At 45.7% G+C, this 25,046-nt stretch overlaps 1 protein-coding gene across 1 annotated transcript in view; it reads left to right on the top strand.

The window, feature by feature from the left end:
* The window catches only part of TMEM132C (transmembrane protein 132C), a 184,880-nt gene that overhangs the window by 43,506 nt on the left and 116,328 nt on the right, over positions 1 to 25,046 (top strand). Inside the window, 2 exon segments of the mRNA XM_031059432.1 lie at positions 24,645 to 25,044; position 25,046. The exon segment at position 25,046 is cut by the window's right edge and continues 446 nt beyond it. Of these exon segments, the coding sequence (XP_030915292.1) occupies positions 24,645 to 25,044; position 25,046 (401 nt within the window).

Below are 25,046 nucleotides of genomic sequence, written 5' to 3'. Positions count from 1 at the left end.
GCACAAACCTTCTACCCAGAGCAATGCACTGCAAATACAACTCCTGAAGGGGAGATGCCTTCCTTGCCCCTCAAACAACCACACCATAAATTCTCCCCCTCTTTTGGTTTTAGTACCGTTGTAAAAAGCCCAGGCCTGCTTTAAAAACCTGAAACTTTCTCTTACAATGGCCGGGACTGAGCTTTGAGGCACTGCCACAACTCATTGTCTGTGGAAGAGCCCTTGCTGGGAAGGCTGTGATTTATATCAGCCTGCCTGTCATGGGGTGAAAGGAATGCCCGGTTTTTCATTTTGATCAAATGTTGGGTTTGAAAGCCACCCACTGCTGTAAACTCAGTTGGAGCGGAGAGATGAGATGGAGCACATTGCATGCTTTGTTGCTGAGATAGTGTTTTAAGGCTGGCTGAATCTGTTTCCCATTGCTGAGAGCAGGGAGCAAAGATGTGGATTTAAAAAAGGGAAAACTAAACTGAGTATTTTTTGTGTCTGCTTTCAATGAGGTAGAAGATGGGGTGAGGGCAGTTCAGGAATATGTACTGCCTTCAGTGCAGACACGAAAGGAGGAAAACTCTTTGGTGTAGATGAGCGTGTAGAGAAGGTGGAGGTGGAATTTATGGGGGTGGAATTTTCCAAAGGGACTAGCAGAGATAATCACCTAGTTCCCACTGAAAGCTGCTGGACCTGCCTTTATGCCTAAAACTGGGAGGGGAAGACAAAATAATTCTGATCTGTAGTTGAGTTTATCTCCTTTGTGAGGTTTTCAGTTTGTCCCATCCCCTCTTTTTTGTTTTATTTTGTCTTCTGTTTAGCAGCTTTCACGTGCACTGTCCTTTCTCAAAGTTTGGATGCTGATACAATTCCAGAGCCATGATATTCTTTCTATTTAAAATGCACAATAGTTTCTGTGGCTTTTTCTTCTCTTGACTGTGTTGGCAACAGCACAGAGGGCTTTCCCAGTTTGGAGTTTCATCACGAATTTCCAGCTTGGACTGCCCTTAAGGTATAAAAGCATCTGATCTGAGTTTGTGGCTTTGAGTTTGTGACATTCAGTTTCTGATCTTAGGTTAATTCTCATTTTGGCTGAATTTCGTGATCTAGAGTAACATTTTTACCTCATTAATATGGCTTTACATTCACTTAGTCCTAAAATGAGCATCAAAAAACCAGAATCTGAGATCTTAAACTAGAGAGCTGGGAACAGTCCTTGCTAAGGCTGTATTAAGTAAAAGCTGTTATGAGTTCCTATGAGCTCTTCTGTTAAAAACAAAGAATTCTGTGCTGTGGAGTGTCTGTAGACTTGTGATCACAATCTTTAGATAGTTCTGTGTGGTGCTCATGAGCAAGTTTTCTGATTAAGGATTGACTACTATCAGTAAGAAAACCATTGTATCTTGCTCTGCTGCTGTTCCATTTGTAAATGTAAAGTTAGGAGATGCAGATAATTTCCCTGCTCTGCCAGCACAGGCTGTGCAACCTTGGGCCAACCACGTCTGCGTTCACCTGATACAAGAAGGGATAATGCAGCCTCAGAAGGGTGCTTTGAAATAAGCACGTCCAAGATTAAAATATTCTGGTGACAGTGGTGCAAAAGCCCCCAGTGTGCTCCAAGCAGTGCATTTGATCAGTCCTCCAGGTCACAGGAGATTTAAAGGCCATCTGTGCTACGACTCCATTGACTTCCATAAACCAGGATCAAACGTGATTCATGCATCTGTGTGGTCTGACCCCTTGGAATTCTCTGGTCAAGTTATGTCAGGAAGGGAGAGAAGCACTGAGGTTTGCTATCAGTTTTTATGTGGGTCTTTACAGGAAACAAAACCGTGTCAACAGCTGATGGGAGTTCTGCAGTTTTGGTCACAGTTTCAGGGACATGAGGAGCAAGCTGAGATGTGCCTTCAAGTTACAATATAAAAGACCTCTGAATATTTTTGAGGCAGTTAAGATGGGTGTTATAAAGGAAATTTATTTTCTCCCCCATGAAATAGTTCAATGCCAGAGCTGCTGAACTAGAACACCAGCTATTATTTTAGGAATACAGTTTAGACCCATTGCTTTTCCCTGTTTTTGTTTAAGGCATAGATCGCACCTTTATTGGTTTTGTACTTCCAGACATAAAGAGGGGAGTTACTCTGTGGCCACATAGCTCTGTCCCAGCTGGGAATGGCCAAAAGGGCTGACTGATTGCAGTCCCTAGCAGTGCTCCACAAAGGGGGTTTGCAAATCTAGGAAAAAATCCAAGGTTTGTTTCATCAGGGCATCAAAGGCTGAGTTTTTTTAACATCAGGCCAGTCCTGCTTCCCAGCTGGAATGTGTTAACTGCAGGCATTATTGTCAGAAATGGCAAACATCAGGTAACATTGCACTGTGGAGCTGGAAATGATTCTCAGACATCTCTTGCAGCTCTCATTCTTGAAATCCATATCCTGTCTTTTCCTTCATAAGGTCCAGGCCTGCATTTCTTGCTGTTTGGTATTAACTTTGTGCCTGTTCTGTTCAAGGTGTGATTTAGCAGCGAGCAGAGTACTAAATGTCAGCCTTTTGGAATGTTCTTGTCAGAGATGTGGGGTCAGGATAACGTTTGCTTCTCTGTTATTTTGGTGATGTGTCTGTACCTGGAGAATCAAAGCAGGGCTGAGCTCTGTCTGTCAGACTGCTTTGCAGATAAGGATTTTAGAGTTTGAGTTTAACAGCCATTCAGAAAACACTCCAGGGCTCCCAGCAGTGAGATTTCTTGCTAGTGAGAGCAAAGACCTTGGAAGTACGAGCTGAAGCTGCTTCTGAGTAGAAATGATGTTACAACTGTGTCCCCACCTTCTGTAATGAAAGTTTGCCCAGTGCATCTTAGTGTACCATCAGTAAGATCCTTCCTAGTTGATAAAAGATTATCCATTGAAAAAAGCAGTGTCAGTTCATTTAAAGTCCTCATTACAAAAAGTGGGAGACAGCATTTCTGCATTTTATTATATATTCATATTTAGTTGCTGCATTTCTATAATCATCATCTATAATGATCATAATAATCATCATATTCATATTTAGTTGCTGCATTTCTATAACTTAGATCAATCATCTTTGTGCACAATCTCATTTGTTCATTTGTGGGCTTTCTGGAAGAGAGGTGAAATTATTCGCAGCAAAAACTGAAAATATGGGAAAAGCAAGCTTTGATGTGACAGAATATTATCACAAAGTGGATTATCGCTTAAATATATCTACCTAAGTAAGAGTGATTCCTTGTTACCAGGTTAAAATTTTAATAACTATTGCAGGATAACTGGGTACTTTGAAGTCACAGAAAAGGAAAAACTGATTTTACTGCTAAATAGGCAGTGTAAATTAGGGAGTCCTTTGGACCAGTCCTGTTGGCCCTGGAAGTTTGAGGACCTCAATATTTCACAGAAGCCACAATCCTCTGATGGAGAAAGATCTGAAAATAGCTGGAGGGTCAGCTCTGATCTCTCTGGTGAGGCTGGAATTTGTCCAGGGGGCTCTTGGCTGGGAGGTTCCCTCCCACACCTCAGTTGTGTGCATTTGTTGCGCACATTTTACCGAGCAGAAAAGGAGGGCTGCTGGAAGCTGCCTTAAAAGCACAGGCTCTGAAGGGATCGGGGGAAAAGAGGGCAAATTCTTTTTCATTCCCATTTGTACAAATAATTCGCAGATTAAGGGTTTTGGCTGAGAAAGAGAGGCTCAAGTCTGAAATGTATGGCCCCCATGTGGGCTTCATAGGGAGCAGCTGAACAAAATGCTTCATTTCCAAAAGCCACTGCTCAGCTTCCCACTGTTCTCAGGGAGATGATGAAGAAGAGAAAAGACGACGAGTTTGCAGCTGATTAATCACTGGGAAACAGTAATCACTGGTGCTGTGTTTGGGATCATTATTCAAGGACTTCCAGACAGAAATAAACCCAAGAACTACCACAGTAGCTTTCTCTAATTATTTTTCTGTGCTCAGCCCTACTTTGTGTATTGAGCAAACCATTCCTCTTCTTCCAGTTTGTGGGCAGTGATCTCTGGGGCACAGACTCAAACCCTCCTGGGGAGCTCATTCTAGGAGCTGACTCAGTGTGACCATATTTACAGCTTTGAAAGAGGCTGTTTGTCATGGAATGAATTCTAAAATCATAGCTAAGAGTTTATATAGCATGCTTAAATGCATATATCTGCTCAAAAAATAGTTTGAGATAGATCTTTGTTGTGTGTAAGTTGGCACAGCCTCTCCAGAGCAGAAAGAAACCAAATTTCCACCCAGAGAAGTTTGGACCCCTTTGATTTTTCTTTTCTCTTCCATGTGTATAATGCATGGAGAGAGAAGACAACCCTCTTTAAGCTGGGGAGAATTTAGACACTCATCAAGCACTAAAGAGGCACCATGCCGAGGCTGAGAGCCGAAATCCCAAGGATGAAATCAAGTAATTGCTTTATCTCTTTCTTTTCAGACATCTAGAGAGACGCTTAAAGGCAAAACTAAAAGTAAATGAATGAATTGAGCCAAGTGGATTTAGGGGTGGGTGGATGTATTAAACTTGCAGGGAAAATAGCAGCAAGTAGGTGACATTCTGTCTTCCATTCAGGCTGCAGTGGGGCTTTCTCAGGCATCTCACTGAAGGGAAAATGTGCTTCAGAAAGGACAAGAAGTTTGATCTGAGCTTTGTTTTTTAAAGTAGCTCGTAATCAATTAACTACCATAAATACTGTGTTCAGCAGTTAACTGTCTTCCTGTCTGTAATTGCTCTGAGATCCCAATATTTGCCCAGGCCCTGAGCTGTTGCAGTATGATTTAGTGATTTTTCTCGTGAATATAATTTGAGAGATTCGTATTTGCAGAAAGAGAAAAAGAGTAGAGGAGGGAAGGCAGGGAAGGGTTGGGCACTCTTTAAATGAGCTATTGAGTCTGCATAGCAACATGACCATTTTACAGTCACATTCTGTTGCAGCCAGTTTTTCATACTTTGCAATAGGTTGGGATCTGTTTATTGCTACTGGAGGGCTTTTTTTTTCCCCCTCAGCTTTTTCTCATGTAGATGGTTTTATGCTTCTCATCTAGGTTAGGAACAAGAAATGCAAATTTTTTACTAGGCTTGAATAACCAAGCTGTTTCCAAGGAAAAAAGTTTCAGGCTTGGATGTTAGGTTCTGGGCAAAGAATTTATGGTATTTTTGAGCTCACTTTGTGTAAACCAGTAAATGAACAGTGATACAGCAAACTTAAGTAAGGCTAGTAATAAAAAGGTTAAAAAAACCTATCAGGTTCTTGATTTATGGCAAGGAGGCTCCTGGCTTGTTGGGAAAACCACTGACATCAACTTCCAGCTGCAAAACGAGGAGTTTAGACTACAGACCAAATTTTGCTTAAACCCCAGGGCCAGATTTGCACAAAAGCTCAGGCTACAAGCTAAAAAGGAAAGAAATGACCAAATTTCTTGAGCCCTCTAGGTTGGGTCTTAGAATTGCTGCCTCTGGGTGCTGCCTGCTCCCAGACTCCAAATGTGGTAATGCAAGTTCAGCCTGAGAGTCTGCACCCTAGATGTGTTGTAGCTTTAATTTTGGCCCCTGAGAAGGCCAATTAACTCATACAGACCTAATGACAGCTCATCTGCACTTTAATTAACTGGGGCTGTGATGATATTCAGTACAGGAGCCATACAAAAATGCCACTCACATTTCACTTTAAGTGTTCTGTGTCAGACACCATCACCCAGGAATGAGCTGCTGCTATTAAATTTCATAAACAATCATTTGAAATAAAGAGTTGTCACAGGAGCAGACTTAAGCAGCATTTTAATGCAGCGTCAGTGGCACTGCTGAGCTGAGAATTACAGAACTCCCCTCCAGTCAGAAAGGAAAGGTCACCAGGTGTTGGTCATGCTCGCCTGAGCGGCCAGGTGTTACCTGGGCGTGGTTTATCTCTTCCTTCTGGAAGTTACAGATGTATTTTGGGAGATCCTGAGGCCACCAGCCTCCCTTGGCATCTGCCCTGGGTCACCCAGGGTGTGTGTGCCAGCCCTGCCTGGTGCTGGGAGCTGCTTGCCACTGAACTGGCTCTCCACAAGGAAGAATTGTGGCATCAGGGCAGTAATAAATTCAAAACAGTCACTGTCATGGCCAAAGTGGGAGGATATTTACATTTTGTTTCTCATATCCACTTTCTGAAATGTCTGATTTAAGGGCACCGTGTATGTGATGTGGCTGGGGGATCTGAGTGCTCCCTGACTGATTTCAGAGGCTGAAACAGCAGCCAGCTTTTCCCCTTGTGTCCTGAGTTCCTGCTGCAAACCAGGGCTCAGCACATGGGGGCCCTGTGCAGATGCTGGTGCTCCTTTTAGGACTGAGGAAATACAAGGTGCCTTGAGGAAACAAATGATTCCTGCTCAGTGCAGGGCTGTGGAAGTTATAGCCGTGCCAAAGATGAGATCCATGGCTGCACCTCCGAAACAACATCACCTTGCTAGAAGTGCAGATGAGAGCTAACTCAGGCTCTTGTTTGCCAGCTCTGTGGGTTTAGTGTTCTGGGGAATCCAGAAATGTTTGGGTGAATCAGCCCAGTCACAGAATGAAATGTGCAAATGCGCTGTTTGAGGAGTTTGCAGTTCACTCAAATTGTGAAGTCAGGGCAGGGACATGGTGGCATTCAACCTGTGCCTGTGTGGTATGAATTACTGCCACAGTTCTTGCCTCCTGGCATCATTACTCTCTGCAGAAATAGAAATAGTTTCTGATAGTTAATAGATGTTCAGTTCTTTGTGGGTATAATAGTAATTCTCAACAAAACAAATACGTACTTTTCACTATCCCATCACTTTTGGAGTTGCTGGACAGAGTTCTCCAGTTCTCTGAGCAGTTCAGTAGGAGTAGTTCTGTCTGTCTGCAGTAAGATCAGATCAGGCTCAGTCTCCAGGAGTTGGATACCTTGGAGCAAGTTCATGGATTCTAAGAGGAGCTGCCAACGCCATCTAGAGTTGAGGCTGCCTGGGATTTCTCATTATTATAGGAATTATTGTAAGGAAATGACACCTATTTATCAGCACCTTTGGCAGAAATGCTGTAAAAGAAAGAAATAAATATTATCCATTAGCAGAGTGCCTTTTTCAGCCTCACACTGAAAAAGGAGAGATGTGCTGCAAGTTCCTTCTCTTCACTCAAGGGACTGTGTTTCATTTTTCCTGAAGCAGCTTTTTGCTTCTTGAATGCTTTTCCTTTGCTCTTGAGCACCAGGTCTGGTAAGGTCTGACACACCCAGTAATCCCCCTCATGTCTGCAGTTACAAAACCCTGCAGAAATCCAAACCTACCATGGGAACATGCTGCTTTAATCAGGATTTTTATCAACTGTTTTGCTTCGCTCCCCCAAGTGTGTCAGGGTGCTTTTCAATGAGGATTTCTGTAAAATGTGGGATTTGAGGGGGTTTAGGAGGAAAGATGAACGGGGTGAAATGTTCAGCTCCCACGGTTTCCTGCAGACAGTGCCTGTTTTTCAGGTGGGAAGGAGGGACTGAAGGAACGGTCTCATATCCTTCCCTGCAGCATGCTGGAAGGGGGGCTGGAGCTGGGATGAGCAGGATGGTTATCTCATGATAGCAGAAAATTCTTATTTGCTCCATGTCATCCATTAAGAGTTTCATCCTGCTTTGTGTGAGCAATGTGATCCCGAGTGCAAGTAGTTAGTTCTTAAATGACATTAAAACCAGCCAGTATTTAGTATTTTGGTGAATAATCTCGAGACTAGGAGTCAAATCTAGGTGTGCCAACTTCTATCTTACTTCTCTGCCCATTAGCCTGTGCTCACCTTTCAAGATTTGCTTCAATTGGCAGCATTTGTAATGAGAAATGCAGCTTTAAAAGCCAAAAAGACATTTGTCTTCTTTAGTTCTGGAGGTGCTTTATTGTGGGGCTCGTTATGGTTCAGTTGAAGCTTTTTGAGTTGGGGACAGTGTTGAGGCTGGAAGGAAATGAATGGAAAATGCAAAGCAGAAGGAGATTTAACAGGACAAAGTTGTTCATGTGGTTATGGGAATTAAATGTGCCCAGAAGTTCCCTAGTTGACTGTATCATACAACTGATTCCCACTAACATAAAATACTAATATTCCAGCAGTGAGGTTTATTTATGCTCTTGTTGTAATAGCTTTAAAAATGCTATGAAAAATTCTTTATTTACATGAATAATGCCACTAATATTTCCTGGATCTGGTGAAGTTATTGCTTTTTGCTGCTTAAGGAGATATGGTAATTCAGGTTTATAAGTTTGAAGGAAAGCGGGGAGAGGAGTTTCTCTGAAAGGAAATTAAGCTAAAACTCCTAGGAAATATTTCTAGCCCACATCAAATGCAAACATCTCCAGCAGAGAGATTTGGCAGTAGGTGCTCAGTGGGTCTGCTCTGAGCAGGGGCATTGTGTGAGGCAGCGGTGACAGGAGCCAGGGTTTCCCTGTGCTCCAGATGGATGGGATGGCCAGGGAGGATGAATCAGCTCTGCTGGCCATGGCTGAGCCTGGGAGAAACTCCCAGAAAACAGAATTCTGCTGGAAGTCTGCAGGGAGCTCTGGCATTGCCATCAGTGTTTGAGGAGCAGGCTGGAGCAGGCTGGGTGGGTTAGTGGGGCGAGGGAAGCTGAGATGGGCTGGAGACAGAACCGCACAGCTGGGACTCAGCCCCTCCCTGGCCCTGCTTTGCTCTTGGGGCAGATAATTTTAATAATTGTGTCTGGTGGCTCATTCAGCAGCAGCGCTGCTCACAGCCTCCAGACTGAAATCACCACTAACAGTCCTGTAAGAGCCTCTAAAGGCAAGATAACGTTGGTGTGGTTGTGAAATGCTGAGCAGTAAATATTTTCCTTGTTTGCTTCTACTTAAAATTGAATCTTGGAGGATTTACATGCAAATTCTATCAAGTACCAATCTTTGTTCAGCCTTTGCTATGTGTTTTGGTTTTTTTTTTTTCTCTTCATTAATTTGAAAGCATTTGGGAAAGGAAAAGAGCCAGTGTTTTCTAATTGGCTAACATAAAGGGAAATTGCTAAATCCATATGTGGGCACCAGACTGTGCTTTGTTTCTTAATGGGGCCAATTTTGCTGAGACCTGAGGGACCTGAGCATCACAAATCAGGTTGGCTGTGCAGGTATTTCAGTTTAAGAGGCTGGTTCAATTCTCAGCTGTAGGGGCCTCCCAAGGGGGCAGGAGGTACATCTGCATACTTGAGGAAAACATTTGAATTGCTGCTGGAATCCAGATTATTTTCTGTGATAGGAGCATGGAGCTTTATATATTGGAAAATTTAATTTATCCTGCCCAGATTTTCAGTCAGTCCCAAGAAAGCCAGAAGGAGTAAGTCCATTGCTGTGACTGAGATGCTATCACACCCTTATTTTTAAGATGAGTTGGACCTTCTTTGCCTTCTGTAAATATTATTGAGAATGAAATTTGTCACCTCTTTGCAATTAGACTGGCATTAAATATCTAACAAATTTTTGTCTCCTCTTCCAGCTCCTATACTACTGCTGGCATCTCTCATGTGGAGCTATGTGAACAAATAATGAAAATACATTTAAATACACATTTTCTCATTGCTTGAGTCAACCACTAATATATTGATATGCCTTAATATGTTTTGGTTTTATAATTTGAATAGTATCACTCTCCATTATATAATCACCCTTTCAAAGACCCCAAGGCATTTTTGAGCACTGGTTAAAGCTCCAGGCATTTCTTTCTGCAAAAGAACTTTTCGTTATTTTACTTTAGCTTCTGCTTATTTAGAAATGAGTGGCCTAAGGTAACTCAGCATCCTTAGGAGAATGACAGATATGGTGCCTCTATTGTGGGATTGGCTTATTTTGGGTAACAAACCTTCATCTGAATTCAGAGTTTTATCATCTTGTCATAACTACAGTGAGGAGTTGTATGGTTTATTCTTGACCAGTTGATCTGAAATACTCTTTTTTCTTATCACCACTGCTTCCACAAAGGATCCCTTAGCTCTTTACTCTGCAGGTTTCTGACCTGCAGTTTTAGGAAAGACAGAGCATTTAAAACAGCTCAAAGTCTATTTCCAGCTCTTTTGCATTTGAAAGCTCTTGGTCCTGTAAGAATATTTTGTCTTTAGTTGCCCCCCAGTTATCAGCAGGAGAGCTCTCAGAGGAGCAGAGCTGACAGGAGCCCCTTGGAGCAGCAGGATTTGGGCAGCTGGGGGTTCCTGTGCCTGCTGCTGGGAGAGGGGAGGCTGGAGCAGCAAGGCACCAACCTGGCTGGAGCAGCCTTGCTCTTTACCTGCTCTGCTCTGGATTAAATGAGAACAGATTTTTGGCTCCGAGCATCTATGCATAAATTCCGTCTGAATAGGAGGCGAGTTATGAAATGAGATCAGCTCTGAAAAGTAATTCTAACCACAGCTAATTTTTTTTTTTTTTTTTTTAGAAAAAGGAATATAAATTGCTACCTTTTGAGCAGCCAAAGAAAATTAGGGGCTTGTGTAGGCTCTGAGATGTTGCCAGATTTTGTATTGATTGGTGCTAAGTCTGGTTTGCCTGAAGGGGTGTTTCAGAGTGGGTGTGAATTTTCTGCATCCAGAGGATGGATGTACCTTCAGCTGGGCCGAGGGCAGGTACAGAATGCTGTGTAACAGCTTCAGTTGGATCCGCATCACCAACAGCCACCTGTCTGAGCTGAGCAGGCTCTGCTGACGTTTCTTGCTCCTTGAGTGTGTCTCCATCTGCGTTTTGTGTTGGGGGCACTGGCTGTGCTGGCATCTGTGCTCAGATGAGATGGGAGCAGTTAGCAGGCTGTGCAGCTTTCAGCTGCTGCCTGCCTGGACTGGATCTGAGATCTGAACCAGGCCTCTGGAGGAGAGGTTGTTTGCACTTTTTTCTGTTTGCTGAGTTTTCTGAGCTGAAGGATGACAGCTGAGGAGAGGGCACTGGAGGGCACAAGTAAATACTGGTCGTGTAAGGAGGAAAATACAGTGACACCATCATGACAAATAGCTGTGTGTCATTGAGGACAGTGCTCACTGCGCCAGGAGCCCTTTGCTGTGCTCCATGAGGGCTCTGGCCATGAGAGATGGCCTGGCAAGCTTTCCCAAAGTGCTGTGTACACTGCTGGGGGCTCACAGGCCACTTCAAAGCAGCGCTCCGAGCCAGGCAGGCGTGCAGATCTAAAATACACAGCAGTGTCCTTTGAAAGGGGCTGCAAAGGGCTCCCACAGCTCTCCCTGCTGCAGGGAACTGATGGCAGGAACTCAGCTCTCTGTGACTTTGTGGGCTGCTGGACATGCTGTTTGTCCATCTGAATTCTGGTTTCTTGACTCCAGAGTGAGGGAAGCAGCACACCTCAGCCTCTGGTAAGGGTTGCAGGGGTCTGGGGCTGGTTACTGCAGCCAGCCCGGGCTGCCAGGGCATCCCAGGGTGTTTATCGCAGTCAGGACTGAGGTTCAGAGGGAATGTGTGATCTGCAGAGTGCCTCTGCTAGAGCTGGTTCTAATTAGTCACTTTTATGAGCTCCAGAGTCAGACAAAAATGAGGAGCCCTCCCCTTGTGTAGTTTCCTGTTTGCTGGGTGCATGTAAAAGAGATCTGGCCCTGATGTATGTTAATAATGAGCTGATAATGTAAGCCAGCTGAGAGATGTGGAGTTAGTCTGGTGTGCTGCCAAGCAGGAGGTGAAAGTTCAGGAACTGACTCATGTTGCCAAGACCTGGTCCTGTGGAGAAGGTCTGCTCATTAATAGATTGAGTTTCTCATTAGGGCTACAGAGCATATGCTTACAGCTTTTGGGTTGCAGGCTGAAACCCAATCCCAGTAAAAGCCCGCTGAACAGAGAGGCAGATTTACTGGTAAATAAAGGATTAAAGGAACACTTGGCAGGGTCGTTGGACTGGAAACCTGACTGGCCTTTGAAGATTTCTCCATATTGTAGGTCCTCCCTTTAAATTTATACCGAGAAGAGATGTGCTCTGCTCTTCACCACGCAGCCCAGAGGGCAGGAGCTTTCCGCAGTCTGCTCTGTCTCCAGCAAGGGCAGAAGATGCTTCTATCTGTCTTCTAAATCAATGCATGATATTGCCTTTAAAGTAAAAGTTGTTAGCTCAGAGGAGCCTGGTGTAAACAAGGCTTCCCTCGCACAGCCCCCTCACTCGGAGGCCTTGTCTGCACAGAGAACAAGGCTCTGCATTAGTTTTCAGAGCAAGCAGCTCAGCATTTACAGCATCTCTAAAACTACTCTTGTTCTCTTTGGTTTTTTGAATGAGAGTCTCCAGCAAACAGGCACCACTGCCTGCTTGGGTTACAGCCTGTGACGTTCATTACAGCTGGCCATGAATGGACTTCATACTTGGCTAAACAGCTTTAGCAAACTGAAATGCAGACAGGTTCAAACAGACTTATAAAGGGAAAAAAATACATGTATAGCAGTCCAAAAGCCCTACAGCTGACAAGAGTGCTAATACAGCACTTTGGGCATTCAGGGTGGCATTAGCTTTTTATTTCTTTATTGAAGGAAAAATGATCCCCATAAAAGTTTTGCTTCTTGAATGTGGATGATGTAATGGCTCTTGTAGCACTCTCTCTGCCTTAGCTGGCAAGGGTTACCTGGGGAGACACGGAGCCAAAAGGAACTGCAGGAGAGGCACTGGAAGCTGGTCAGGATGATCAGTTTCCTTTTCTTGTCATGAATTGGAGTCATTGCTTTGTTGGCTAATGAAGGAGACTAAACTGCAGGAGTGGAGACAGCCTGAATTTTATCGAACCCCTCTTCCAGCAGAAGAGTTTCCTTTGTTCCTGCCTGCCCAGACATCTTTAATCATTGCTGCAACCCTATTGTCTAGCTCCAGCAGCCATCCTAGAGCAAAGGTTTCCTGCAGCCAGATGTCTGACAGCAGCACACTTAGAGCAGGGAGAAGGTACCAGCTTGTGCCCTGCTCAGGCACCATGTGTCAGCCTGAGAGCCAGCTCAAGAGCTGCATTTACAGTTTGTCCTGCAGGAATGAGCTGTGGTTGTGAGTGTATGCACAAATACGTGTTTTATCTGTGCTTGGGCACGCAGCAATTTCCATGTGATGGTACACACTATTGCTGTTACACAAAGAACTGCATTATTTCTTTTGTGTCCATAAGAATGAACAGAAGGATTTTGTTTAACTCCAAAGCCTCTATTGAATATCACGGACCAAGAAGTGGTTGTGGAGTCCACCAGGAACTGAAGTTCACATCAGTGATGGAATTCCTGCAGCAGAGAGGCTGCTGGGGATGAGCAGCTGGGGTCCAGCTTGGCTCAGTGTGGGTCACAGTGGGTGTGTGGGCAGGGTTTGTGTCACCACAGCAGTGTCACAGCTCTGGTGACCATGGGGACAGCCAGGCCCTACCGCCTGCTCAGCCCTGGGTGTGCCTTGGTGTGCCAGCCCCTCGCTGGCTGTGAGCTCCTGGTGAAATCAGCTTTTATTCAGCTTCACCCCAGCCCCTGCTCCAGGCTCTGCCAGCAGAGCTGCTGTGGCTGCTGGCAGCAAAGCCAGCAGGGTGTCAGTGCTGCTGGGGTGAGTGGACAGCAGATGTTGTACTGAGACATCTCTGGCCAGACACATCCGTCCCTTAGAGGGCAGATAAAAACACTCCTAATGCTCAAGAACAGAAATTTGGAGGAGATCTTATGTAAACATATTCAGTGAGTCCTCATTAATTTCCCTTTGGAGCCAGGCTGAATGAAGATGATCTTCAAAGAAAGGAAGAAATTAAATTTGTTGTTAAGGACTGCACATGTTGGAAAAAATTGTAGGAGGCACTGTGTGTTTTTAGCTGTGTGAATTAGGGATCTGTGGCAGGGACGTGGGGGAGGAGGAAGGTTTGGAAGTTATATTAGGAAAGGATAAAAATAGGGCTTACAAAATGTATAGCAGGGCTCTATTGCATTGATTTGCAGGGAGCTCTCAGTGATTCTTGAGCACAACAGCACTTTAGGAGCACGGCACATTCAACCTCTTAAAAAGATGGTGCAAGTCATTTGCTCTGTGCAGTTCTGTGGTGCTCAGCATAACAAACTGGCATCCATCATTGTCACTTGTCTTTGCCAATGACTTTAAGGACGCTTGAGAAGCAGCAGGAAGGTAGGATTCTGCTTTCCACCCACCCCAGAAATACAGAATTACTCTGCTGTACCTTCAGAGCTGCATAGCTTTGCCTCTGGCATTAATGCCCTCCCTGAAGCTGCAGCAGACTGTTGCTCTGCTTTGAACATAAATGGATCCAGGTTCGTGTCTTCATCTTAGGCAGGCCTTTATCTCTGGCTTCTGAAAGTACTCTTTTTACAAAAACTTCATCTTGGAAAGCAGAACTTGGTCCCACTGGCTTCTGGATCCTAATTCCAGAGCTGGAATTGCCAGAAGTGTTCTCCCAGACACTTTGCTCAGGTATGGCACTGCTGGAGTGTTTTGGTTTGGCCCTTCCTGGGCAGGTTATAGCAAGGCATTAGAGCAAATAAAAGAGACTTTAGAGAGAGACTTCTCAATCATTTCTCCGCCTTAAAAACAGAATTAAAACCACGTGTTCATCATTGTTCTGCTGCATTTTCTCACTGTGATTTAGCATTCTGTCAGGTCTGCTTGCGCTCCTCTGGAAGATTCCCTCTTCTGGATCTCATTTATCCTTTTGTAGTTTTGCCTTTCCCCTTCTCACTGCCAGCACCACAAGCACTTTGTTCTCCCGGCCGTTTCTGGCCCCACTCAGGTTTCTGGTGGGGGTGACGTGGGAAGAAGAGATGCCAGAAGGGCTGAGGTTGGGGGCTGGGCTTTGAGGAGCCCCTTCCCTCCTGCCTCTGCCCCTCCGTGCCAGGGCTCCCCAAACCCCGTGGGGAGCTGGGCTGCTCCCACAGAGCTTTTGAGCCAGGATAGTTCAGAGCCAGAATTTGGGGGCTGGGGAGTAGCTGCTCACCCACCCCAGGAGCCACAGTGGCCTTTGCTCTCTTAGCAGCAGCCAGCGCTCTTTAAACACAGCCCTTGGAGGTGCTGGGAGCACAAAGACACCAGTGCTCCAGCCATCCCTTTTGATTAATCCCTGGGAAGGAAGGTGTTTAACCAGATAAATTTCCGCTTGGTTTCTGTCCTGCTGCTCTTCTGGAATGATGAGTTGCTTTGTGCTCTGTGACAAAGAATTGCTTGGAGGTTAAAGGTGATGCTGAGTTCATTTCCCCAACAGGCAGGGCTGTCCCCCACCCCCTCAGCCTCCTTTCTCAATTAATCTTCTCATAAATCCTCATTGCATCTTTGAAATGGAGATGATTAGCAGGGCTGTAGCCAGGATATTGGGATATTCTGGCATGGTTTAAATCACAGTTTGCATACAAGCAACTATTTAATACATGCAAGTATTAAAAATGTGCATGGATTGCATCTGTTAGTGTTCCAAATTCCTCCATGAAGGAGAGGAGGGGAAAGGAAAGAAGGATAAGTGGCTGCTTTACTCTTAAATTAAATTTTCATATAAGTAATAAACTTTTTTTTTCAAGAAGCAATTAAAAGATATTTTTGGGGCTGGGTCATTGCTCGTATAGCACATGGTGATTTTTCTGTCTTTTATGAAACTTTATTGATTTATACCAGTGGTGAAGCTTTCCTGAGAGTGGAATTCTGCAACAGTGAATGCTGATCCAAGCCAGTGCTTCCAGGGCCTTTTATTCTCCATGATTCAGATGTTTTACACCGAATTTGCAGATTCCAGGAGCCGCCAGGCAGCGGAGGTTGAGGCTCTTGGTTCCCACTCGGAAAAGCTGACAGACTGGAGTCCAATCTTGGCAGCATTGCTGCCTTGCCTTGCCAAGTCCCATCCATCAGCAGCAAGGCTCTTGCATCCTCTTACCTTCCGTGCCCTGGTGCTTTCGCCTGCTGCCCACGCAGTGCCCCTGCCCCTGCCCCTGCTGCTTTCCGTGCTTAGCTTTGCTAGAACCTCCTGGAAAACTCAGCTGCACTGCCTCAGTTCCCTGTCTGGGCAGTGGGGAAAGTGATTGCAGCTGTTGGGTATTGAGCTGCTGAGGTGGGATGAGAGGTCAGAAGGGGATCATTCCCAGCAGAGCCCAGGACCCTGGGAATACCAGCCCTGAGAAGTGAGTTCCAGTTAGGAAGGTATCAAGATGTGTGCTAGAAGTGTATTACAGACCCAGGGGAAGCCTGGCGCAGGTCTGGTTGCAAGAAACCCCTTTTTCCTTTTCAGCCTTGGAATTACTCACTGCCAGGCTGTACCTGGCTCTTTGAGTAGTGTCCCTTGTACCTGTGTAACACAGAGCCCAGTGCAGGCTGGGGCTCAGTGTGGGATATGTGAGATAAAGTCCTTTCTGTGAGATAAAGTCCTGTTGTTCATGTTGCTGGCTGGCTTTATTTTTCATTAGTACCTATTTCCAAGAAAAAGTACTCTTTTTGTTTCTGGATGGTAAGGGGAAAAACATTGTAATTCATTTATTGAGTCCTCTGTGTCCTTCTTCTCCACTTCTGCAGCTGAAAGCTTCATCCTGTGCAGGTCTGAGCTCTTTGGTGCTCTTGGTTCTTGTTGGTTTTCGTGGCAGTCAAGAATGCTGAGCAAATTGCCCCATTCAGGCTCTAGGACCCTAATCTCTCTTTAAACAAGGAGCTGTGCAAAGCAATTCAGTGTCTAAACAGAGGAGTGAGTGCCTATCAGCATCTGACAGAGACTTAAACAGCAGAGCAAAGCACAGAGCTATTAAAAACTGGAGAAGGAGATACAGGACAAGGAATTGATTCATTGCCAAGGCCAGAACTTGTTCAAGTTTGTAACTTACATCTTGCATGTTCCCATTTTTATGACACTTGAGAACTTTAAAAAAAAACCAAACCCCAACTAACTGTGATATTCGTGTATTTCAATCATTATGGCATTCTGGCCAAACTTTAAAATGTTGGGGAGGCTTTGGTGAGCCATCCTGTAAGGCTAAATTTGAAACATCCCCTGCAGAGAAATGCGTTTCATAGAGTTGTACTGCCATGAAAATTAGATTTCTTCAGTGGAAGATGGGCAGTCCAGGTCTCTGAAAAGGTGCTGCTCACGGTAGAAAATACTGACCACACTGTTTGCTTTTCCCCACTCTGTGACTGCCACTGGGTTGGTTTTGCCGGCTTTAAAGCCCAGAAACCCCCCCAGACAGACAATGTTTGACTTGGCCTTTTGTGTGATGAGCTCCACGTGGTTTTGACTGGCAAGTCAATCAAACTGAACGATAGCTGCTCTCATTTCCCCACCAGAGAACCTGGGCTGCAGAGGTTTCTGTGTCTGCCATGCGTCTGTGATGGAGCTGGCAATAAACTCCAGTGTCCTGGATCCTCCTCTTCTCTCCAGCTATCAGACAGGACAGGCTGAGGTGCTCTTTGCTTTGTCCTTGCCATGCTGACACAATGCCTGGATCCATGGGCTGTGCCACAGTGGGGCCAGCAGGATCCATGGGGTGTGCCACAGTGGGGCCAGCAGGTCCATGGGGTGTGCCACAGTGGGGCCAGCAGGTCCATGGGGTGTGCCACAGTGGGGCCAGCAGGTCCATGGGGTGTGCCACAGTGGGGCCAGCAGGTCCATGGGGTGTGCCACAGTGGGGCCAGCAGGTCCATGGGGTGTGCCACAGTGGGGCCAGCAGGTCCATGGGGTGTGCCACAGTGGGGCCAGCAGGTCCATGGGGTGTGCCACAGTGGGGCCAGCAGGTCCATGGGGTGTGCCACAGTGGGGCCAGCAGGTCCATGGGGTGTGCCACAGTGGGGCCAGCAGGTCCATGGGGTGTGCCACAGTGGGGCCAGCAGGTCCATGGGGTGTGCCACAGTGGGGCCAGCAGGTCCATGGGGTGTGCCACAGTGGGGCCAGCAGGTCCATGGGGTGTGCCACAGTGGGGCCAGCAGGTCCATGGGGTGTGCCACAGTGGGGCCAGCAGGTCCATGGGGTGTGCCACAGTGGGGCCAGCAGGTCCATGGGGTGTGCCACAGTGGGGCCAGCAGGTCCATGGGGTGTGCCACAGTGGGGCCAGCAGGTCCATGGGGTGTGCCACAGTGGGGCCAGCAGGTCCATGGGGTGTGCCACAGTGGGGCCAGCAGGTCCATGGGGTGTGCCACAGTGGGGCCAGCAGGTCCATGGGGTGTGCCACAGTGGGGCCAGCAGGTCCATGGGGTGTGCCACAGTGGGGCCAGCAGGTCCATGGGGTGTGCCACAGTGGGGCCAGCAGGTCCATGGGGTGTGCCACAATCCCTGCAGCCCTGCTTGCCTCAAAGGCCAGCGTGTGACATTTTGCCCACCGTGTGCTGCTCACAGGACTCTGACATTTGCAGCCTCTGGCCAGAACAAAACCTGAATAGTGTCTGTATAGAGGTTTTCCGACTCTTTTCTCTTAACAAAAGCTTTCATTAGTGGAAATTGGAGGTTCCAGGTATTTGTCTTTGATTCCACGCAGCAAAGTGGCTTAAATAGGTCAGATGGCCTCGGCAGTGGAGACAATTGGGAATGGCAGCCCTGGGAGGGGGAGTGATTCCGGAAATCTTCACTGACCTTTGCATGTGCACTGTTGTTTTACAAACTCTTAAGGTCATCAGCCAGTCTGAGAAAACCATTTATAGATTTCAGTCCTGAATGTCAGGCAGCCTTTGACTAACCCAGCTCTGTGAGTAGAGGGTCAGAGAGAAGAGAGGTCTGTAATAAAAGGATATCTTGGTATTTGGCAGCCAAAGGGGGGCACGTACAGAACTGCAAAAAGCATTGGAGGCTGTTATTACAATATTGGAAATGTCTTTCTGATGTGCAGTTTTGTGTTTCCAAAATAGACTTTAAAGCTTCTCTTTCCTGTTGGTGAAAAGGCTGTGCCTCACAAGCAGCTATTTGTGGTTTATACACGTGTCTGTTGTGTTGGTAATCCTGAGGAAAATGGAACAACCTGACAGATGTTGGATAAGGCTTTAGAATGCAGAGGTCTAATCCTGGCTTCTAATCGATGCAAGTCAAACAAGGAGTTTTACATGTGGTTAATGGCGCTGCTCTGGATGGGCCGCACGTCAGTGACCACCCTGTTAATTCTGGGGGAGTTCCCTGGCAATGAGCTCCAGCATTTAACCATGCTCTGTTTGAAATGTTTTTTATCCCCTTGGCATTCCCATCATTTAGTTTTCGTGGCCATCCCATGGTTTCTGTGTTTTCAAGAGTGCTGAGGTTGCTGGTGTCCCTTTGTTCAGTCCTTGCTGTAGGTGCTTGTCATGTTCTGCCAGCTCTGAAATGCCACTGTTCTGCCTCTGCTGGAGGAGAGTGGGCCAAGTGTTCACTTCTGTACTAAATCCAGGATTGTCTGTAGGACTTCAGTGAAGGTTTGATCTGTGGTAATGTACAAAGGATAAATTCATTCAGGGTATACTCTCAAAATGTGAGAGAAGTCTATTTAATAGAATATTATTGCAGTTTTTCATTTAACAATATACTGAATGAATGAAGTTAATATCTCCCACTGAAATAAAATGGGAAATTTGTTCACAATAACTGATTATAATGTCTCCCAAAAATCTTTGCAATGTGGTTTAATTGAACTCTGATCTAGGCTAAATAAGGCTGTGTCTATATCTGGGCTTAAAATATGTCTGGTAACCAACCAGACTGTACTCCCATGGATGTGAATAGGAATATCCCATCCCAGGTCAGTCTGCAAAACCCCACAGGTACAAACCTATCCTTGGGCTTCAGCTTTCAGTTTAGGGAACTCTGGATTCAAAAAGAACTGCTAAAATACTTTCGTTAGCATTAATTTTGTTTGATGAAATTGCCCTCACCAGGTGCTCACAGAACATTTGATAATAGGCTGCAGTTTCCCTCAAATGTTTGCTCTGTGGATTTCTTGGCCAGATTGGTTTGCAGAGCTTATTTTTAGCTTCACAAATTGGTCATCATAAGCATTTGACACTTGACATTGCCCGTGTGCGATTAGTCCCAGAGCCCCTGTGATCCCTCAGAGGATGGGGAGGCAGCTCTGATGGGCACACATGGGGAGCTGTGGCTCCTGCAGGACCCCTGCCCCCAGCTGATGGTTTGGAATGCTCACAGAGCTGCAGCTTTTAGGCCAGGAGGGAGTGAGAGGCTGACTCGTGCCTATTGGGGGGAATCAGTCTGGATGGGAAGACATGGGTGAGCCACTGCTCCCTTTGTTGCTGTATTTTATCAAACTCACGGTCCAAAATTGTTCCATATCCTCCATCTGAGCCTGTTTGGTTTAAGATTCCACTCAGCCTTTCCATCAGCAAAATCTCCTATTTCTAGAAGGTAAGAAAAGGGAGCTTGGAGGGGATGAGAGTACAGCTAAGGTCATCCTGAGGTCTAAGTGAATGTATTTGCTGAGCTCTAGTTCTGAGCAAAACATTGCTACAAAGATTTCATACACTGTGAAGTCACTAAATGTGACTGAGTGTAGTGCTGGCACAGAAAATTAAGGGAAAATGAACCAGCAAACAGAGCTGTTGACATTTTGGGTGAAGGAAACATTTGTGCTGATTGAAGTGAATCTTCCCTGCTTTCATTCTGCTCTGCAGTTCCTGAGCTGGAATATGTGATTTGCTCTGCAGGAGCAGAACAGGTTTGTAGGGGAGATGGAGTCAGAAGAGAATCCAAGGGTGGGGATTTTGTGAGGGCATGGTTTGTGTCAGGGGCTCATCTGGGTGCAGGGGCAGGTGGGAATGGGTGTCCATGGAAGGAACAGGGATGATAATTCACAGCATTTGCAGGATTTTAGATGATGGTGCTGCTGTGAATAATATTAGGTGGGGTTTGTTTCTTAAAACTCTGGTGGCATGGAATTGGAACAAAAATTAACATGAATATGGTGCAGCATTCAATGATAGCTGGTTCAGGAATAGAGGAAAGGTAGTTGGGAAAAGGAGGGAGAAGATCCTGCCTTAAAAGTTCCCGAATTCTTGGTGGGAGCTCCAGCTGTGCTGCTGTGCTGGGGTTCCAGGAGGTCACACAGGCACTGGAATCTCTTCAGCTCTTTTCCTCTGGCTTGTCTCCTGCAAGGACAATTATAAATGGGCCTCTGAGGGCCAGACAAGGTGCAGGAAGGCTTCTCACATCACTCCCCCTTTGCATGGGCAGATGTCTCCTGCTCCTCACTGACTTCCCTGGCCCAGAAGCTCCTGGCTGAGGGGACAGGCAGATGGTTGCCTTGAAGGCTTGGTGGCTCATCCAGCATCAGGCACTGAAGATCCGTGGCCATTGGCCAGTAATCTCCCACCCACGAGCTAAACCCTTCATTCCCTGCCCAAAAGAAAGTCACTTCAAACCAAGCTCATAAAAGAACAACTCCAAGATATTAAGCTTTTGTGACTGTTCCAGTGAATCCAGCTCCATGTGAACTACCCCCAAAGAAAATTCCTCTTATGCTGGAATCCAAGAACTAATAATAATTCTACAGATCAGAAGTCACTGTTTCCCATCCAATGAGCTCACTGGGTGCAGGAATTTGAGCTGCTCTGTCACACTGGAGCCAGTGATGTGCTTAGCAGATGCTTGGGTTCAGATGAAGTGCTGCAGAGGCATGTGAAGCCAGAAGAAGGATTAAAAAGTCACCAGGCTGTTACAAAGAAGAAATAATTACTTGTAAGCCTTTGCTTTTGTTCTTGGCTAATACTGGCTTTGTTTGATGGTTGTTAACCTCTTCCATGCAGGACTTTATCTCTGGGCAGCTGTGACTCCTGTTGGGTGATGGAAAGGGGAAAAGCATTTCAAAAATCTGTTCCAGAGCACCTGGAAGCAATGACAGGCAGAGCTGCTTTTTAAAAGTTAGTTTTTCAGGTAGAAAAAGTAAACGCCACTTAATGGTTATTTAAAATAATAACTTGTGCTGAGAAACTCAGGAAAACCCATGGCATCTTGTTTAAATAGATTCTCTGATAAATTAAAGAACTTTGAAACTGAACTGATTAAGCATACAAAAGTGTTCTCTGGAAATGCAGGTAATTAATTATCCCAGGATGTGAAAGTTATTGGGTAGAGATGAAGAGAAGAGAACAAATCCCTTAAGTGATGGCCTGCAGTTGCTGATGCATGGTGTCGGTATTCTAAAAATAAAATGGACAATTTTAACTACCAATTTTATCAGTAAAAGGCTTAAAGTGCTTAAATAAATTGTCTAAAGTACAGCCTTCAGTATAGAAATACAGGAATCCATTATTTATGGTATGAAAGTGGGTGGAAATCTTTTGACTACAATAAGAAAAAAAAGTGAAGGTTTTTTTTCTTTCTGCTGTCAGTCTGGCCACATGGGTTTTGCTGTCTGTGTTCAGCTTCTTAAGGCAGAAGTTGCATGACTGTTTTTCTTAATATTGGGCCAAGTCCTGCATACCTCATGCATGTGATTAACCCAGGATAAATGAAGTGCCTGCAAAAATGAGCCCGCTGTCTGTCTGAGGATAACGTGCTGCAGCAAAAGTCCTGGGAATTGCACAAAAACAGCTGCTAAGCCTCAAGCTTAGATCCTGACCAGCAACCCTTTGGAATCACAGGACTTCACTTGTCTCTGCAGCCTGCTGAGTTTATTTCTGAATTGTGTGGCCCTGTGGAAGGCAGGGATTCCCTCAGGAGCAGTGGGACTGTGTCTGGAGAATCCCTGGTCATGGAAACCCTCAGAAAACTTGTGAGCTTAAACCAGCTCATGCTTTACTCCACCAAGAGTTCCTGTGCTTCCCCTGAGCACAGCCCTGCCCTCTGGTACCACAGCTGAGCAGCAGGACACTTAAGAAAGAAATTCTCACCAGTCACCAAGCCAACCTCAGTAGCCAAACTGCCTCCAAGGAATTCTTGTCTAGCAAGCCAGGTGTTTTAATTGAAAACCATGTTGGTATCTGGCACGGAGGATGTCGGTGGCTGCTTTTTGCAGAGGCTGCAGGGAGGTGAGCAGATCCCAGCAGGCTCATCCAGGGTGGGTGAAGGGGCTTACAGAGGAAATTCCTGCATCTGTGATCCAGATTCTTGTTCTGCTGCTGGACCAAAGACATCTGTAGGTTTTCCTCTTCCCTTGAAATGTCCATGGTCCAAAGTGGATCTTCCTTGTGTTCCTTTTAGAAGTGTTAGAGCACTTAGGGATGGAATCCTGACAGACTCGGGTAAAGGGAAATCAATCAGCTCGGGAGGTGGCATTTGTAACATCTTCAGCAGAATGAAACTGTGTGCCAAGGACTGGAGCCTTGCAGGGCTGTAACAGTGGGCCAAACCGATGTTTTATGTTTTAAATGTGATTCTGCCTGACAGAAAGGGTGTTGTGCTGCTAATTCACTGTTTCTTTTCCTTTTTTTACTTTTTCATTTTGTTTTGTTTCAATTTCTGTCCAGTCATGGCAGTTTGCTCAGTTAGGAGAACAGTTCCATGGTGGTTCATGAATTAAACATGAGTGAACACATCTTAATTCCTTATTTCAAATTTATGGCTGCTGTCCTTTGAGAGTTCTGATTTCCCCCTCCTCTACATTTGTCTCCTTCTTTTCTTAATTACCTCACACCTGCCTCCCAAAGCTCTTCATTCCCTGCACTCTGGCATTGCACACTCCACAGGACTGCAGTGGGGTTGTCTGTCAGCAGCCATTTGGTGTCATGACAGGTATCGATTGTTTATTCCTTACTTGAAAACATTTAATTAAATCTGACTGCATAATTAGCACGTTAGCAGCCAGACGTGCCAGGGCAGCAAATGTGACTTGCAGAAGCCCCCAGGCTGCAGCCCCTTGCGAGGAAGGTGGTAAGGCAGTGTCTCTGGGGGTGTTTTGGGATCCTCAGGTGTTCTGAGCTCCAGATGAATGTCTGCATTCTGTGTTGTCCTTGTGGATACCTTTGTTCTTTAAAGAGCTGAACCTGCACAGAACCTAAACTCCTGATTTTGCTAGGATTCCCCGAGAACCCTGGAGCTGAGGGCAAGCTCTGTTTTTTCAATACTCAAGAAGTCCAGCAGTAGATGCATTTACCTTTTGTACCTATGGCAAATCCTTTCAGTAGGGGTTAAGGAGAGGGGTTGTAAGCTGTATGACATAATCAACATGTATTTGAACCCTTCTCCACTGTTATCTACCCTAATTTAGACAATACATTTTGCCTTTAAGCAATGTGTTGTTAATATTCACAGGAAAACATTTAGGTCGAAAGGGATCTGATGTTCAGCTGAAACTTGAAATTGGCCAGCGCATGCTGGTTCTCTCTGTGTGCATCTTACATATTAGTACTTGTTGAAATACTTCTGGGTTGTGATGCCCATCTGCATTTAAAGAACGTAGGAAATTGTCAGTATTTTACCACAGAGATATGGACTCTAGTGCCAGGAACAATAATACAAGAGCAAGGTTACTTGACAGAGAGAGTGAAATGGTTGTCTGTGTGAGAGTCCTTAGAAAAGCAGTTTCTTTGCGCCTGGAAGAAAAGCTCCCTTTGATCCTGCAGGGCTGGTGACTAGCAGCCCTGGGGCTGTTGGTCGTTGGGCTCTCCTGACATGCTACATTATATTTTCCTTTGCAAATGTAATGCAGAAAAGAATTATTTTGTATCTAAACATGTAGCTACCCTGTAAATGTTCTTTGCATGGAATAATGCTTGTCCCTAACTTAGCACTGAAGTTGTCCTAAGTGTCCCTTTGAATCCATGAACAGACTTGGTCTAACTCACCTTTTCTTTTATTAGTGACAGAGTGCCGAGGGGTCTTGGACAATAATCAGCGATTTTCTTCATTACCAACGTACCTACCTGTGAGCTACCGGCTCTTCAACGCCGAGACGTCTTTCTTCCTCAAAGAAGCCAACCAGGACTTCATGAGGAATTCCAGTTTGCAGTCCAGGGTGGAGTCCTTCTTCCCCTACAAAGCCAAGAGGCCGCCCGTGTTAAACGCCAGCTACGGCCCCTTCTCGGTGGAGCAAGCAGTGCCCCAGGACCTCCTGCTGACTTCCAGCTCTTTTGGATCCGCCAACAAGTTCACCTACAACTGGAAGCTGCAGGCCTACATCCTGAGCAGCAAGATCTACCTGAGCAAGCCGCGGGTGCAGGTGCTGTTCTACATCGTGGGCAGGGACTGGGACGAGTACAGCC

The sequence above is a fragment of the Geospiza fortis genome, unplaced genomic scaffold, assembly GCF_000277835.1.
Source record: "Geospiza fortis unplaced genomic scaffold, GeoFor_1.0 scaffold145, whole genome shotgun sequence".
NCBI classification, from domain to species: domain Eukaryota; kingdom Metazoa; phylum Chordata; class Aves; order Passeriformes; family Thraupidae; genus Geospiza; species Geospiza fortis.
Note: the sequence above shows the minus strand (reverse complement) of the source record. Positions and strands in the feature narration are given on the sequence as shown.